Here is an 18,822-nt window from a genome sequence, read left to right on the forward strand (position 1 = left end):
ACGGGCCAGGTGCTGTGATTGCTGCTCTGCTCCCCGAAAGGATTAATGCCATCCGCGCTTAAAGCAAACCATACATTCCTTGGGTCCTTTGCAAACTCATCCCAGTACTTTCTCTCGATTTTTCTCCACTGCGACCCGTCAGCGGGTGCTCTCAACTTCCCATCTTTCTTTCGGTTCTCACTGTGCCATCGCATCAACTTGGCATGCTCTTCGTTTCTGAACAGACGTTTCAACCGTGGTATTATAGGAGCATACCACATCACCTTCACAAGGAACCCTCTTCCTGAGGGGCTCGCCGTCAACATCACCAGGGTCATCTCGTCTGATCTTATACCGCAACGCACCGCATACCGGGCATGCGTTCAGATCCTTGTATGCACCACGGTAGAGGATGCAGTCATTAGGGCATGCATGTATCTTCTCCACCTCCAATCCTAGAGGGCATACGACCTTCTTTGCTGCGTATGTACTGTCGGGCAATTCGTTATCCTTTGGAAGCTTCTTCTTCAATATTTTCAGTAGCTTCTCAAATCCTTTGTCAGCCACAGCATTCTCTGCCTTCCACTGCAGCAATTCCAGTACGGTACCGAGCTTTGTGTTGCCATCTTTGCAATTGGGGTATAGCCCTTTTTTGTGATCCTCTAACATGCGATCGAACTTCAGCTTCTCCTTTTGACTAATGCATTGCGTCCTTGCATCGACAATGACCTGGCGGAGATCATCATCATCAGGCACATTGTCTGGTTCCTCTTGATCTTCAGCAGCTTCACCCGTGGCAGCATCATTGGGCACATCGTCTGGTTCCTCTTGATCTTCACCAGCTCCCCCCGTTGCAGCATCACCATATTCAGGGGGCACATAGTTGTCATCGTACTCTTCTTCTTCGCCGTCTTCCATCATAACCCCTATTTCTCCGTGCCTCGTCCAAACATTATAGTGTGGCATGAAACCCTTGTAAAGCAGGTGGGAGTGAAGGATTTTCCGGTTAGAGTAAGACCTCGTATTCCCACATTCAGTGCATGGACAACACATAAAACCATTCTGCTTGTTTGCCTCAGCCGCATCGAGAAACTCATGCACGCCCTTAGTGTACTCGCGGGTGTGTCTGTCACCGTACATCCATTACTGGTTCATCTGCGTGCATTATATATAATTAAGTGTCCAAATTAATAGAAGTTCATCATCACATTAAAACCAAAGTGCATACATAGTTCTCATCTAACAACATATAGCTCTCTAGAGCATCAATTAAACCATACATTGAAACTATGTAAAACATTTCAATGCGAAAACAAATGCGATCATAATCGCAACCAAGGTAACAATTGATCCAACGGCATAATGATACCAAGCCTCGGTATGAATGGCATATTTTCTAATCTTTCTAATCTTCAAGCGCATTGCATCCATCTTGATCTTGTGATCATCGACGACATCCGCAACATGCAACTCCAATATCATCTTCTCCTCCTCAATTTTTTTTATTTTTTCCTTCAACAAATTGTTTTCTTCTTCAACTAAATTTAACCTCTCGACAATAGGGTCGGTTGGCATTTCCGATTCACATACATCCTAGATAAATAAAATCTATGTCACGTTGGTCGGCATAATTTTCATAAACAATAAATGAACCAATAGTTATAAAGATAATATACATACCACATCCGAATCATAAACAGGACGAGGGCCGACGGGGGCGGATACCAAAACCATCGCACTATATAAGATGCAATAATAAATGTAAGAAAATGATACAAGTATCTATCTAAACATACAAGTAAGAATATTTTTCCTTTCAGAAAGAAGATAAGAACAAGAGGCTCACCACGGTGGTGTCGGTGATGAGATCGGCGCGGGTGATCGACGGCGGTGAAGACGGGGACGGGGCGTGACGGACCGCTAAATCTAGACAAATCTCGAGGAAAATAGAGCTTGGAGGTCGAGCTTCGAGAGGAGAAAGCTTAAGTAGTGTGGCTCGGGCATTCCATCGAACACCTCATGTGCATAGGAGGTGAGCTAGAGCACCACAAAGCCCTCTCCCCCTCGGCCAGAAAAAACAAAGCACTGTGCTCTGCTCTTGCGCGAGGGGGTATATATAGGCACCTCATTGGTCCCTGTTGGTGACATGAGCCGGGACTAAAGGGGAGCCTTTGGTCCCGGTTCAAGCCACCAACCATGGTGGTGGGCCAGGAGCGAGGCCCATTGGTCCCGGTTCATCCCACCAACCGGGACCAAAAGGTCCAGATGAACCGGGACCAATGGCCCACGTGGCCCGGCCGGCCCCCTGGGCTCACGAACCGGGACCAATGCCCACATTGGTCCCGGTTCTAGACTGAACCGGGACTAATGGGCTGACCCGGCCTGGACCATAGCCCTGTTTTCTACTAGTGTTCCTTCTGGCCTAGCGCGATTACGGACATATTTCTTTAGGACTCCCATGAACCTCTCAAAGGGGAACATATTGTGTAGAAATACGGGCCCCAGGATGACAATCTCGTCGACTAGATGAACTAGGATGTGCATCATGATATTGAAGAAGGATGGTGGGAACACCAGCTCGAAACTGACAAGACATTGCGCCACATCACTCCTTAGCCTTGGTACGATTTCTGGATCGATCACCTTCTGAGAGATTGCATTGAGGAATGCACATAGCTTCACAATGGCTAATCGGACGTTTTCCGGTAGAAGCCCCCTCAATGCAACTGGAAGCAGTTGCGTCATAATCACGTGGCAGTCATGAGACTTTAGGTTCTGAAACTTTTTCTCTGGCATATTTATTATTTCCTTTATATTCGACGAGAAGCCAGTCGTGACCTTCATACTGAGCAGGCATTCAAAGAAGATTTCTTTCTCTTCTTTCGTAAGAGCGTAGCTGGCAGGACCTTTATACTGCTTCGGAGGCATGCCGTCTTTTTCGTGCAAACATTGCAGGTCCTCCCGTGCCTCAGGTGTATCTTTTGTCTTCCCATACACGCCCAAGAAGCCTAGCAGGTTCACACAAAGGTTCTTCGTCACGTGCATCCCGTCGATTGAGGAGCGGACCTCTAGGTCTTTCCAGTAGGGTAGGTCCCAAAATATAGATTTCTTCTTCCACATGGGTGCGTGTCCCTCAGCGTCATTCGGAACAGCTAGTCCACCGGGACCCTTTCCAAAGATTACGTAGTGTAAATCATTGACCATAGCAAGCACGTGATCACCGGTGCGCATGGTGGGCTTCTTCCGGTGATCTGCCTCGCCTTTGAAATGCTTGCCTTTCTTTCGACATTGATGGTTGGTCGGAAGAAATCGACGATGGCCCAGGTACACATTCTTCCTGCATTTGTCCAGGTATATACTTTCAGTGTCATATAAACAATGCGTGCATACGTGGTATCCTTTGTTTGTCTGTCCTGAAAGGTTACTGAGAGCGGGCCAATCGTTGATGGTCACGAACAGCAACGCCTTAAGGTTAAATTCCTCCTGTCTGTGCTCATCCCACGTACGTACACCATTTTCATTCCACAGCTGTAAAAGTTCTTCAACTAATGGCCTTAGGTACACATCAATTTCGTTGCCGGGTTGCTTAGGGCCTTGGATGAGAACTGACATCATAATGAACTTCTGCTTCATGCACATCCAAGGAGGAAGGTTATACATACATAGAGTCACGGGCCAGGTGCTGTGATTGCTGCTCTGCTCCCCGAAAGGATTAATGCCATCCGCGCTTAAAGCAAACCATACATTCCTTGGGTCCTTTGCAAACTCATCCCAGTACTTTCTCTCGATTTTTCTCCACTGCGACCCGTCAGCGGGTGCTCTCAACTTCCCATCTTTCTTTCGGTTCTCACTGTGCCATCGCATCAACTTGGCATGCTCTTCGTTTTTGAACAGACGTTTCAACCGTGGTATTATAGGAGCATACCACATCACCTTCGTAGGAACCCTCTTCCTGGGGGGCTCGCCGTCAACATCACCAGGGTCATCTCGTCTGACCTTATACCGCAATGCACCGCATACCGGGCATGCGTTCAGATCCTTATATGCACCGCGGTAGAGGATGCAGTCATTAGGGCATGCATGTATCTTCTCCACCTCCAATCCTAGAGGGCATACGACCTTCTTTGTTGCGTATGTACTGTCGGGCAATTCGTTATCCTTTGGAAGCTTCTTCTTCAATATTTTCAGTAGCTTCTCAAATCCTTTGTCAGCCACAGCATTCGCTGCCTTCCACTGCAGCAATTCCAGTACGGTACCGAGCTTTGTGTTGCCATCTTCGCAATTGGGGTATAACCCTTTTTGTGATCCTCTAACATGCGATCGAACTTCAGCTTCTCCTTTTGACTAATGCATTGCGTCCTTGCATCGACAATGACCCGGCGGAGATCATCATCATCGGGCACATCGTCTGGTTCCTCTTGATCTTCAGCAGTTTCACCCGTTGCAGCATCATTGGGCACATCGTCTGGTTCCTCTTGATCTTCACCAGCTCCCCCCGTTGCAGCATCACCGTATTCAGCGGGCACATAGTTGTCATCGTAGTCTTCTTCTTCGCCGTATTCCATCATAACCCCTATTTCTCTGTGCCTCATCCAAACATTATAGTGTGGCATGAAACCCTTGTAAAGTAGGTGGGAGTGAAGGATTTTCTGGTTAGAGTAAGACCTCGTATTCCCACATTCAGTGCATGGACAACACATAAAACCATTCTGCTTGTTTGCCTCAGCCGCATCGAGAAACTCATGCACGCCCTTAATGTACTCGCGGGTGTGTCTGTCACCGTACATCCATTGCCGGTTCATCTGCGTGCATTATATATAATTAAGTGTCCAAATTAATAGAAGTTCATCATCACATTAAAACCAAAGTGCATACATAATTCTCATCTAACAACATATAGCTCTCCAGAGCATCTAATTAATTAAACCATACATTGAAACTATGTAAAACATTTCAATGCGAAAACAAATGCGATCATAATCGCAACCAAGGTAACAATTGATCCAACGGCATAATGATACCAAGCCTCGGTATGAATGGCATATTTTCTAATCTTTCTAATCTTCAAGCGCATTGCATCCATCTTGATCTTGTGATCATCGACGACATCCGCAACATGCAACTCCAATATCATCTTCTCCTCCTCAATTTTTTTTATTTTTTCCTTCAACAAATTGTTTTCTTCTTCAACTAAATTTAACCTCTCGACAATAGGGTCGGTTGGCATTTCCGATTCACATACATCCTAGATAAATAAAATCTATGTCACGTTGGTCGGCATAATTTTCATAAACAATAAATGAACCAATAGTTATAAAGATAATATACATACCACATCCGAATCATAGACAGGACGAGGGCCGACGGGGGCGGATACCAAAACCATCGCACTATATAAGATGCAATAATAAATGTAAGAAAATGATACAAGTATCTATCTAAACATACAAGTAAGAATATTTTTCCTTTCAGAAAGAAGATAAGAACAAGAGGCTCACCACGGTGGTGTCGGTGATGAGATTGGCGCGGGTGATCGACGGCGGTGAAGACGGGGACGGGGCGTGACGGACCGCTAAATCTAGACAAATCTCGAGGAAAATGGAGCTTGGAGATCGAGCTTCGAGAGGAGAAAGCTTAAGTAGTGTGGCTCGGGCATTCCATCGAACACCTCATGTGCATAGGAGGTGAGCTAGAGCACCACAAAGCCCTCTCCCCTCGGCCAGAAAAAACAAAGCACTGTGCTCTGCTCTTGCGCGAGGGGGTATATATAGGCACCTCATTGGTCCCGGTTGGTGACATGAGCCGGGACTAAAGGGGAGCCTTTGGTCCCGGTTCAAGCCACCAACCGGGACCAATGGTGGTGGGCCAGGAGCGAGGCCCATTGGTCCCGGTTCATCCCACCAACCGGGACCAAAAGGTCCAGATGAACCGGGACCAATGGCCCACGTGGCCCGGCCGGCCCCCTGGGCTCACGAACCGGGAGACCAATGCCCACATTGGTCCCGGTTCTAGACTGAACCGGGACTAATGAGCTGACCCGGCCTGGACCAAAGCCCTGTTTTCTACTAGTGTGTGGTCGAGATGGGTATATTTACCCACAACGGATCGGGTATGGGCATGGGAACAATTTGGAACCTGAGGTGCGGGTACGGGTACAGGTTTGGGCGAAAAATATTGTGACGGGTACGGATTTGGGCGAACATTACCCGCAACCGAACCCGGCAAGTGCCATGTTGATCATGCATCGTCTTTTCGTGCAATCACCGGCTGAGGGTACCCTCCGCAAAGATTACTCGTTAGCGCCCCCACGCAACAAGGTCATGTCGTCGCGGCTCGAGATATTTTTCCACGGTGCTTTGCGTACGACATTTGTTGCACAGGGAGGTGCCTGTGCGTTCTTTCCGATTTTCGGTTTTCACTTTCTGTGTTTTTTTGTTTTTCCTTTTATACTTTAGTCCTTATATTTTTAAATTTTTTTATATGAGTTTCATTTTGTTCCTCTCATTCGTCTTCCTCCCTCGCGCTCCTTATGTCAGCGCTGGCTACTCATATTGTTGTTTCTCCGCCTCCACCCTTCCGATGATCGTTTTATCCCTTGCTCGCAGTGACGATTGTGTTCTTTGTTGGTTAGCATTGTCTGTGTTTCTTTTCCATTAAATTTCAGGGTAATGGAGTTTTATGGGGTAATTGCGGATGGGGGCTTCCCACACTATTAAATGATAGCTTTCAACTCGATCATATTGTATATTTATTGAATCGGATATTAGTAAACTATTTTTTGTATGTTCTATGCAGCTATGTCTTGCCCTTCTTGCGGAAGATCAAGTGGTCCTTGCGCCATTAGTGGTGTTTCTCTGGGTCGGCTCACTGTGGTGCTGGATGGATAGTGTTTGAGGCGTGTCATAAGTTCAACAATTTCCTTTTGGTTAAAATTGTTGCTAAAAATTATTTTTAAAATTGTTGGTCGTGCATAGTTATTTCTAGTTTTTTTGTTAATGTTGTTTCGAAGAGTTAGAACTCTATGTTTTGTTTTCTAGGTTATGTTTCTTTCTGCAGTATGCTCCTGCAATGTTAGAGCTCATCTTGCTCGGTACATTGAGCATTGAAGGGTTTTAGCCATTCGGAGGGGCAACAAGGATGTTGAACTTGCCCTTCACAACCGAGGATGTATTATATTGGGTTCTTTTCAGGCATGGTGAAGTCAGCAGCAAATTCAATTGTCCTACCTGGGAGGAACTAGTCACATATTATGGTCTCTGTTGTCATGATACAATGACTGATAGAATTGAGCACTATGGAACGGTTCTTGGTGTTGATTTTAATCGTGGTGGAGATTTTTTGTCGCCTTTACCCGGGTAAGTTGTTAGTTTTATTTTTTATTTTTAAACAATTATTACCGTAGCTGATATGTTTCTTGATGGACACTTTTTCCTCTTGTTAGAACCTCTTTTGTAGCTCTCGAGGGCTTGAGTGAATCTGAAAGGGACCTTGTTGGCACCTGTTTTTACACTTATGGGGTCAATCTCAATTATCAGCAGATGTTTTGTATGTCAAGTTCTATTTTTGCTGACAGCTACATATTGTGTCGTCCTTTTATGCACGAGCTTAGTTCTTATAATGTCAATCGTCCTGTCATGGTCACTTTATTATTTTTTCAATTTCTATTTTGTTAACTTAATCTCTATTTAGTACAAAAATCTAGAATTGTGCTTCTTCAAATAATTCCAAACCTTGTGGTACCAAGTCTGAAGAATTTTGTGCCTGTTCCTAGTTCTGACATTTTAACCCTGGTAGTTAACTTGGAGTATTATGAGGGATGATGTCTATGTGAGTATTCCTTCTTCCCACTTCATCATTTCGGGTGGAAGAATGGTGTTGAAGAAGCAAGGAATTTAGTGAACTTCTTCAAGCATCATCTCAGCAAGAAAGCATCTTTGTGCTTAAAACCTTCACAGAGGTTGATGGGATGCTAGCCGTTATCTTCAGCCTCCTGGCGCAGTGGTGCGACTTATAGTTCTAGACTATGAAGGATAACCATTATGTGATTTATAACTGTATCTTGCGGGTGTTTTAAAGTTATTTTTGATGTATTTTGCTATGGCACTTCAAATGGTACCTCAGATGTTGTTTACGATGATCAAACAAAGTTGTGGTTGTTTTCAGCTATTTCTCGTTCTATAATTTCAGACTGTGTTGTACGTTTGTTTTTCTTTGAGTATCTTTGTCTATATTTTTGTTGAAACTTTAGAGTTCTGTTTTTTGTTTCCCCATATCTAAGAGTAATCAGAACATAAAAATCATAAGCACACTTGCGCCTCCGCGGCACATAAAGCTGAACTATTCCTCACTACATGTGCTTCTTGTGCACATAGAACTGTGCCTCTGCTGGAAACAGAACTGTGCCCCAGCAGACGCTGATCTATGCTTCCGGTTACATTTTACCCGGACTTTGTTGGGGAGCACATGATGTGCTTCTTTCATCTAGAGGCACAGATCAATGGTTCTCGAGGAGCACATGCAATGCTTCCATCGTTAGTTTTGGAGGCGTAGATCAACTGGTACATGGGTGGATCCGGGGTGTCCGTCGCATACGTGGCAGCAATTTGGACGCCTGAAAAGCCCCCTAATTTGTGGAAAAGCGGACATCCAAGACTGGTCTGCGGGCAGATGGGGTACCATATTGGATAAAAAATCACGTCTAGACCGTCATGCGGTTATGTGGTCACCATTGGAGATGCCTTTACTTCCACACAACAACAGTGTGAGCAACTCCTCCTCGTCTCCCCGTGTTCCAGCACCCCCGCCTTTCTCCCGGTCTCTCTTCTCTTTGTCGCTGCCGTCTCCCGGTCTCGCTCCTCTACCAAGCTCTATGTTTTGGTAGCGCATTTTTCGAATGCCCGTGTGAGCCCCGTCTTGCCAAGCTCACCGCCTGCCTGTCGTGCTAACCACGAGGCTCCATCCGGGTTTGTTTCAGATCTAGTTTTTTTAATCAAAAAAGGCTTTCCCTACTTTGTGTATAAAGCAGCGACCAACATATCTAATACAAATAAACACACGCACACACCCAAAGCAAGACACAAAGTCATTGACAAACAACCATACCATCCTAACAACTCCAAGCAGACAAAAGATGAATAATAGACAACACTATGGAGTCCATGAAGCCCTCGCATACGGTCAAGCCACCGCGAAAAGGCGAAGCTGAACGTCGACGAGGCATAAGCTCCGAGGCGGTGCCTTCAGAAAAGCCACGGCATCGAAGCACCGCCACCGTCCGTACAATTTCATCCCCACAACCAATCGAGCCTTCAAAAAGGGGACGACCCCAACGGACGCCGAACCACGAGCTCCGCCCACGAGCACAATGGCTCCCTCCACAAGGGTCGCCGGCTCGCCGCCCTGCATCCGGACACCCGAGAGCCCAGATCCCATCCATGAGCACGACCTTGCATTGATCGGCGTGGCCCGAGCATCGATGGCGCCGCCAACAACCGGCTTGACCAAAATCGACGCCTGATCTGGTACTGGAACCAAGGGACACCAGGCCGAGGAAAGGGAGAGGATAGGGAGTGGACCACGTCCACGACCGGCGCCCCCTGAATCGGCGGACCAGCTATTCATACCTGCGGCGTTTTCCGCTCCATGTTTTTGCTCTTTCTTCCTTAAGTTCCCACCTTCGCTTCTCTGTATCGCGTCTTGAGATTCCGTCTTCCCTTCTTTGCTTGCTGCCGCCGCCGCCCCCTGATAATGCAATTCGAGTCGGGATCCGCCAAGAACTCGATCGGACATTGGTTCCTCTCCGACTCAGTTTGAATCGGGATCGATCCGCCAAGAACTCCTGCCGTTGTCGCTTTGTATATATTTGTATAAATAACGAGCGTGCTTGTCGCCTTCCCCTGCACGAGCTGAACTGACCGGAGTTGGCAGATAAATCAGTTTGAGCCCAAAGCCCGACTACTTTAATTGAAAGTTCATCCGTTTGCATCTCAAGTTTCTTCCTGTATATTGCAGTTTCATTGAAGAAGTGAAGCAGCATGTCCCTTGTCAGTCGGGTGCCTATGGATCTACCGTCTGACCACGATGTGAGTTTATTTTCTACTCCAGTTTACTGCTTTACTCTTTCACTTCGCCATTAGAGTGAATGAAAATCAACAGATTGATTATGTACATATCATCATCATCATCAAAATAAGTTTTTCCTGCTAGGATCTGATTGTTTGGATTCGTAGGCTGATGACCAGGTCACTTGTTTGGCATTGTTATTTTGGTATGAAAGTTTGCTAGCCAAAATAATTGGATAGATGTACCAAAACAAATGCTGCATCTGAAGCAGCATCATTGATTTCAGACGAGCAAATATCTTCGATACTGACAATCTTGTCGACTTGAGCTTTTCTTACCATTATTTATATCTTACCAGCCCTTTTTTCATGGTTTTTTATTATCTTTTTTTCTCATGATTTAGGAAACCCAACCTGAAGAAGAAGATAAGCTCAGTGCGCTCCCTGATGACATCCTTTGCATCATCCTTGAACGCTTGTCTGTGCACAATGTCATCCAGGCCAGCACCCTTTCAAGGCGATGGAGGCACCTCCCGCTCATGCTCACACGCTTGGTTTTCCATATCAATGACTTCGTGCAACGCTCTACTCGCACAGTGGGTAAAGTGATGGCTACGTACTGTGAAGCAACAAAGAAGCTGCTGGCAACGGCAAGTGCCATCAAGGATCTCCGCCTCATCTTCTACCTTGCAGACTCATCTCACCTGCACAACATTGGGCAGGCTGTTGGCAATGTCGTCCAGAGTGGGAACATAGAGTTTCTTGAGTTCAGCATATGGCCTGAGATCAGAGGTACTATATGCACCGACGAGCACCTGATGACGTTTGGCCGGCGCTTCATGTCTTTCTTAGATGCCTGCCCCAATACATTCAGATGGCTTAACAGCATCATCCTGCGTAATCTTCAATTTGGTGAAGCAGACATGCCAACCATATTGAACACATGCGAGAAGCTGCAGGCTCTGACCCTGCACTCGTGTCAGGTGAGCCAGCTAGATTCTGTACTGAAGATGGATGCACCTAGCTCCCAGCTAATTGCACTAAATTTTATAAAATGCTACTTTGAACATGTTGAGTTGGTCTGTCTCCCTCAGTTGGCTAGTCTGGTCTATGATACCTGGTTGTCTGTTGACCCTCCAGTGCGATTTGGCTATGTCCCACGGCTCCATTACATAAGAGTTGCCTCCGCTCTATTGTTTTGGCAGACACCATTCACATTGAGTGGGTGTTTATCTAACGCCAGGAACCTTACAATTCTTCATTTGGATTTCCATGATGAAATGGTATGCATTCTCTATTTGAACATGTCTCTGATATATTGATTTTATTTTACTCGTTGGTTAAACTGGTTTCTTTCATTTCTTCTGATGCAGGTTTGGTTTCAACCTGAACATCCTAAAAAGCTTGTTCCTGTATTCAGTAATTTAAAAGTTGTATATCTGTATAATATTTTTGCTGACTGTGACCTTAAGTGGACTTTATTATTTCTTGAAGCCGCGCCTTCCCTCGATAGCTTTTATGTCAAGGTATGATTTTTGGCTCAACGACCCCCTTTGTACCTGCAAAAAACCAGTGTCACTGCAGTATTTTACTAGCAAATCAGACTTGGTATTTTTGTATGTTTGGATTGCTGGGATTTGGAGTTTAAAGGCTGACTAGGCATTAATAAGGAAAGAAAAAGGAAACCTAATCGATAAGGTCCTGACGCTGAATGCATGTCCGGACAATCCTATTATTGTCATTAAGACATATTGAAATAAACGGTTTGTTTCACTTCTATGCAGACTCTAATTTTTGCCTACATCTATTGTAGATATCACGTCATATGTGTGGACGATACAAGCATGCATGTATTGATAATGCTAAAAAGACTAACGTGCTGTGGGAACCATCAGATTTCAAGCATTACAATTTAAATCTATTCGACATTAAAGGTTTTGAGAAGGAAGAGAAGCTGATAAATTATGTAAAGTTTGTAATGGAGCGAGCTGTGGCTTTGAGGAAAATTCATCTGCATGATAAGGAGAATTGTAAACAGTGTGGCTGTATAAATAAGCAGGCTCCATCACCAATCAGTTCCAAGTTTCCAAATAACGAGGGAGAGAATAATTTAATAAGAAGGCTGCTCGCCAATGGATCTTCATCATCACCCATAGAGATCGTTATAAGATGATGTTGTTAATAAGTCAATTGCACATGTGCTTGCAAGACAGTGCTACACCTTCTATGATGTAGACTAAAGCTGCACTTGTTACTAGACTGTTCTATGTTCAGTATTCAAAACTGAAATATTGTAAAACAACTATGTTAATATTTCAAAGTATATTGCTGGATGAAGTATATATGCACTTGCACTGTATCTATCTTTTTTTTATCGATAATTAACCACTGCAGATTTGTGAACCTCCTGGAGGGCATGGCCTGTTCAAATGATCAAGCCTTTGTGAGACTTTTTAAGAGTTGGTTATCAAAAGAAAAATGGACTGTTAAGAGGTGTATATAGTATTTTTCATGTATCAGTTGTGCAATACCCTCAGACATTGTTTGGATGTCGACATTGCTGAGATGAATTATGTTGTTTGGATGGTAATCCATGACATTGATATTGAGATTGAACCTGAATTAGGTTTCAAGCAATTGACACTTGGAATGAATTATGCTGTTTGGATGTTCAAGCACTTGGAATTTGGAGGAGAGACCAATTATTATGCTTGTTTGGATGGTCATCGATTGGAATTGCTCATATGTATGAGAATGAACATTGTACTTTGCTGTAATGTTTTAAACTAAAGTCTGTACACCATGTAACTTCAAGATTTTTTTTAAAACATGCTAATAAGATTGGAAAATGTTCACATGAAAACAATCATGTTAAAGAAATAATGCAAAAATGAGTCAAATTTAAAGAATGAATACAACATGGGTCTTTCGACCAAGATTCAACTCATATACCTTAAACAGGTAAAGAATACAAATGTCTTAAGAAGGCTTAAACAAATGCAAAAGACGTCCATATCCCTACTCAGCCCGTTGTCTGTGGGCTAACCAGCTAACGTCGTCCATCAACAAATGTACTTTTCGAACTACTACTGGCTGTATTGGCGGCAATCAAGGGAAAAGAGTAAATTGAGCAAGGTGAGTACTCAGTTGTACTCGCAAGACGTAATTACCGTAGACCTGCACTATTTATGCATTACGTATCAAAGGGGATAAGTGCTTAGCGGCATCAAACACTAGCACCTATAGAGACACGCTACAACTTACGTCTACCCGAGATAAGGAAAGAGAGTGTGTAAGAACGATCTACAGAACAAAATGAATTAGGTAAATTAGCATGAGAGGGTATAGTTTTGGTCCTCTCTATGAGTGTCCTATTCATTCTGTCTACAAGATCATTGAGCTGGGGTGATTTTGGTGGACTCTTCTCAAGTCGGTTGCATACTCTCTGTAGTACCTTTCAAAAGGACCTTGGTACTCACCACTGTTGTCTGATCCCATCACACACGCTTCAATTTCCTGCTAGTTTTTATTTCAAGTTTGCATGAAACTTCTTGAAGGCTTCGAGTGTCTGGTTCATGTGTTTTGGTACATACACAAAAATCTTTCTGGAATGGTCATCAGTGAAAATCATAAAGTATATTGATCCACCATGGGATTCATTCATGAAACAAGCATCAGTGTGCATAATATCAAGAACATTTTCTACGCGGTATGAAGGGTTGTAGCAAAAGCAACCCTATATTGTTTGCCAGCAAAACAATGTGCACAAGGTTTCAAGCATATACCTTTCAACTCGGAGAGGTACTCAATGTGATCAAGAGTGTGCATGTCCTTCTCACTCATATGCCAAGCCTCTTGTGCCAAAAGTCAGCTAAAGTCTACTCAACAACGTTAACACCTCATTGCACAATTTGGTTTTGATCACATAGAGAAAAGCTTTGCCTACCTCCTCGAGCCATGACCAAAGATCCTTTGCTAAGCTGATACGTCTTAGACGCGGCTACTTTTCTAAATACTTTTGATATGTTTTTGTCCTCTAATTTGCATAACTTGAATGAAAAGTGGGACACTATTTTCAGCAAGATTTCGTTGGTGTTATTGTTTTGTGCAGAAAGGTGTCCAATAAATTGAGAAAAAAATACTACTCCCTCCGATCCATAATAAGTGTCGTGGTCTGAGTTCAAATTTGGACTAAAACCACGGCCCTTGTGATGGATTGGAGGGAGTAAATTTTTTGGGTAGAAAAGAGCCACAAAGGCAGAAGATGGAGGCAAGGGGGCATCTTCAGGGCCATGCAGCCATGCGCCGCAAGGGGAGGGCGCATAAGGCCCATAGGTACCGCCTCTCGACGCACTTTGGCCTATATTTATTATTTGTCCTGGAACCCTCGATGTGATTTTACGAGATTTTCTATGACACTGAGCCGCTGTCACCATAGATTATCTTCCTAGAGGGGTGTGTGGAGGCTAATCTAGACTCCAGAGAGGGGGATTCTTCGCCGTTGTCATCACCAACCTGTTCTCCATCACTACTACAGATTTAAATAGCATTAATCGGCTAAATAGTACCTACCATAGTGACGCGTGAGTGGCCAGCCATCACCAACCTCTTCCCCTTCACTACTACATATCTAAATAACACTAACCAACTAAATAGTATCGTCACTTACGCTCAGGGGCAGTAATGAAGTTTTCATCAAATACGAGCTATTTGGTTGGTTAGTAATGTTCCACGCCACTAACTGGTTGACCCATTGCTTCCTCTCAGTTAGGAAGTTGTTGGGCCCCCAAGTGCAAGGGTTTGCAAAGCGGAAAAAGTAAAAGTAAGGAATTAAAAGAAAGTAAATTGATATTGAAAACTTTATGGAGAAAAGATGGACCGGGATCCTTATATTCATTATTAGTCTCTCTCAAAAGATAAGCAACAGTGTGGTGAAAAAATTACAGTTGGGAAATGATTAAATTGCAATATTTATGAGTATGAATATTCATGGCATAATTAACGTATGAGTATCATGTCTATAAATCTATAGACCATAATCCTACTGCGTCTGTAGCTAATACTCCACCCCAACGCCGCTATATAGCATGCATCTCAAAGTATTAAGTAAAACAGAGTATTGCAATAAGTACAGTGACATGAAGTAGATGATATATTGTATTCGCTTTGCATTCAAAGGAGAACTACATAATCATCTTTTTATCCTTAGTGGCAAAAACACAATACAAGCCTTTTCTACTTTCTGTCACTATAGTAGCTTACTTGCAAGGTTGAAACCAACTACCATATACACAACTCCCTTTGAAGATAAAACCGAAAACTTGGCCATAGAAAGAGAGAATAGATCGGAGAGCACATATGAATAAAAATTACTCGGCAATGAAACTAAATAGATGTAAAGAAATCATGAATAGATCTGATCATAAAGGTGATAATTCATCATATACCAACAAACACACCTGGAAAATTACATCAGATGGATCACAATCATGTAGGGTAGCTCATGTCATCGTTGTATTGAGAAATGAGGGAGAGAGAGAGAGAGCTAGCTACTACTTATGGACCCAAAATCCAAATAAAACTACTCACGTCGATGATGAAGGCCTTCAAGTTGATATAGATGGCCATCGAGAAGATTTTTCCCCTCCGACAGAGTACCAGAAAGGCCTTCAGATTGGATCACGACGAAATAGAGGTGTGCGACGGCTAAAGAATTAGGGCGTAATAATACCGAGGATTTTGGGAAGTATATGAAGGCACAGAGACCAAGAGGCGATAGACCAGAGCATCAGGGGCCCACACAGCAGGGCCACGCCCCCCGCTCCCCTCGGCTCGTGGGAGTGGCGCATGGGGCCCATAGGTATATGCATTCTTTCATATTTTTTGTATTTTTTCTTTCATGTTTTTATTTTGCTTACATTATTTTATTTTATTTCAATTTTTATTTTCGTGAACATTGTTTAAACTTGCAAACATTTTTTGAAATTCATCAACATTTTTCAAACCCAGGAATAATTTTTAATTCATGAACAATTTTGGAATTCACGAACAAATTTTAAAATTCGTGAATAGTTTTTGAAATAACAAACTTATTTTGAATCCATGAACATATTTTCAGTTTATGATTTTTTTATTACATGAGCAATTGTTTTGAATTTGTGAACTTTTTTAAAAATTAATGAATAATTTTTCGAATTTCAGGAACATTTGTGGAATTCACAAATATATATTTAAATCATGAACATTTTTTAAACTTGTGACACTTTTTTAATTTGTGAAAAATTCAAACTAGCGAACATTTTTTGAATTCCATAGCATATTTGAAATTCATGAATATTCTATGAAATTCGGTTTTGTTTGAAATCGGGAACATTTCTTAATGAAGTGAAAAAAGCTTAAAGGAGAACAAATTGGGGTACAAGAAATATTATTTGCACATTTTTTGTACGCATATTTCTAAATTTTTTGTATGCACATTTAAAATTTTGTGTATGTAAAAAATATAGGTTTATTAAAATTTTAATCTTTTATTTGGGAAATGTAACATGTATACAGTAAATTTTCCTATGTATACAAAAAAATGTATGATGTGTATGAAAAAAGTAGAAATTAAAACAATATGATTTAGAAAAAATGTTAATCATGTATTTGATTTTTTTAACGTGTGAATAAATAATGTTCCTAATGCATATGAAAAATGTACAAAGGAAACTAAGAAAACAAATTATAACCAAAAAAGGAATAACATAAACAAAGAAAAACAAAGAAAGACAAACAAAAATCAATAAGAAAAATAAGAAGAAAATAAAATAAAAACCGGTAAAAGCAATGAATAATAGGTGAAAAACAAAAGAAAACTATGAAGAAACAAAGAAAACCTAAAGTAAAGAAAAGAAAAAAGAAAAAACGAAAAGAATGAGCGAAGCGCAGCTGCAGTGAAGGAGGGAACGAAAATGGGCTTGCTTTGTAATATAGCACGCATGAAAAGTCTTCAGGCGAGGGGAGCATATCCGCGAGGTATCATGCGCCGTCATTTCGCCTTGCGCCCACGCGCGCGCACACAGAGATCGTGGCAGATAGCTTTGCTTGAGGAGGAGGCCAGATCGCAAGGGACACGTCTGCGCACCTGAGCTCAGCGGCGGACCAGCGCTGCGTCTCGTCTGTGGAGGTGAGTGTTGTCGGACGGTCGATGTTGGTATCATTAACTGTTATGTTTCTGCGTTTACCAATGGCGTTCCTATGGTTTAGACCTCGAAATGATCAAGAACGAAGAGCGAGTTTCTGGATGCTGATGATGACCGGTATTTTTCCGATGAGTCGAGCAATGACGGTACAAATATAATGGGGTAATTCATGTTGCAAATATGAGCAAGTTACTACGAGATTTAATCCGAATAATTAGAAGATAAATCATGACTACAGTAGCAGAGATTAAGCTAATCATGCGAACTAGCATAGCAGATGAACAGATCACATCTAGGGCACATACTAGAAACATGAATTCTACCACGATCTCAAACAGGAATGATAGAATCACATACGGTGCAGCGGGAGCAGCACCGCCGGTGTTGGCGTTGTCGCCCATGTCGTCGAGGATGAGGTTGCCGAAATCGGGGAAGAAGTCGTCGTTCGCGAAGTCGTCGCTGCCAGCAGTCGCGCGAGTGCGCTTCCCAAAAACCTGATCGCCCCTCTCCCGTACAGGATCACGAGAGGCGGGGTTCCGGAGGCCTGCTGTCCCTTCTCCCGGTGCACGCCGAAAGGAGGGATGGAGAAGACTTGCTTGGCGGCGCAATGATCTGAAACGGTGGTGAGAAACCATACGAAGCGACGGCGGCTAGGGTAGACGTCTGCCTGATTATATAGTGCGGGCCAGGTAGGTCGTGGGAGTAAACCCCACATTCGAGTCGTCACGATCCAAAAGAATCGGAAACGGTTCAGTAATTAACGCGTCCGTTAATTATTAATTAATGACTCATTAATTTTTCCCGAGCCGCAAAAATATAGACAACGTGCATAGCTCTGTCCTCGGCTCGGCTCAATCCCGCGGCGCGGCGCGGCGCGTCGTGACGAGGCGAGGCGAGCGAGGAGGAGGAGCGCGCGTGTAGATCTCCTCTTCTCATGCTCATACAAGTGGTAGAAGAGCTCACCTTATAAAGAGATGCAACTCTCTCTCAACTTCCGGGGTGGGACTAAACTTTAGCCTCATTCACTCCACTCACATGTGTGCATGAATGGGCCAAGATAATTTCAGAATTTTAGTTGGGCTTTGGGCCAAAGGCCTACTAGCAAAATTCCGACAATCCCCCACAAAGTCTCATTGGCACATCTCATCATTTAGTTCCAAAACATTGTTTATATACCGGTGCTTAGTGGAGACTGTGAAGTTGAACTTCCACTTAGAGATTTATGCTACACTAGATCACAACTTGAATAGTGGACTATGCCTTGAACTACAAGTTTTCTGCGAGACTAATTTCACACAAATTCTTGACCGATACTGGGCTGCCGCAAGGCTTCCCCGCGGGTGGAGCGTATACGTCATACTCCAGGGCATTTTCATGAATTTATTGGAGAACACCCAATTCTCACAGACCGCGACGTTAACAGTCAAATTCATATAGGTGTGTTCCTCGGAAGATGTTCCGCAGGACAACATCTCTGCTTACCCGAATAAGCCACTTGGAACACATTAAGATAAGTATCAACCTGCCATGCAGATCAGGAGAGTATTGCATCTTCATGGAGTGGGATAGGTAATATAGGGATACTCTCCTCCCAGCTG

The 18,822-nt window shown here is 43.4% G+C and overlaps 1 protein-coding gene across 1 annotated transcript; it reads left to right on the top strand.

The window, feature by feature from the left end:
• The first annotated feature begins 9,236 nt into the window (after positions 1–9,236).
• LOC147976963 (uncharacterized) lies at positions 9,237–12,365 on the top strand. Its single transcript, XM_087519879.1, has 5 exons — positions 9,237–10,061; positions 10,445–11,023; positions 11,181–11,323; positions 11,414–11,566; positions 11,854–12,365. Exons 2-5 carry the CDS (start codon positions 10,984–10,986, stop codon positions 12,211–12,213), a joined length of 696 nt encoding a protein of 231 aa, XP_087376005.1. The 5' UTR covers positions 9,237–10,061; positions 10,445–10,983; the 3' UTR covers positions 12,214–12,365.
• The last annotated feature ends 6,457 nt before the right edge of the window (positions 12,366–18,822 follow it).

Source organism: Triticum urartu, chromosome 4A (genome assembly GCF_056163025.1).
Source record: "Triticum urartu cultivar PI428250 chromosome 4A, HENAU_Tu73, whole genome shotgun sequence".
Taxonomy (NCBI): domain Eukaryota; kingdom Viridiplantae; phylum Streptophyta; class Magnoliopsida; order Poales; family Poaceae; genus Triticum; species Triticum urartu.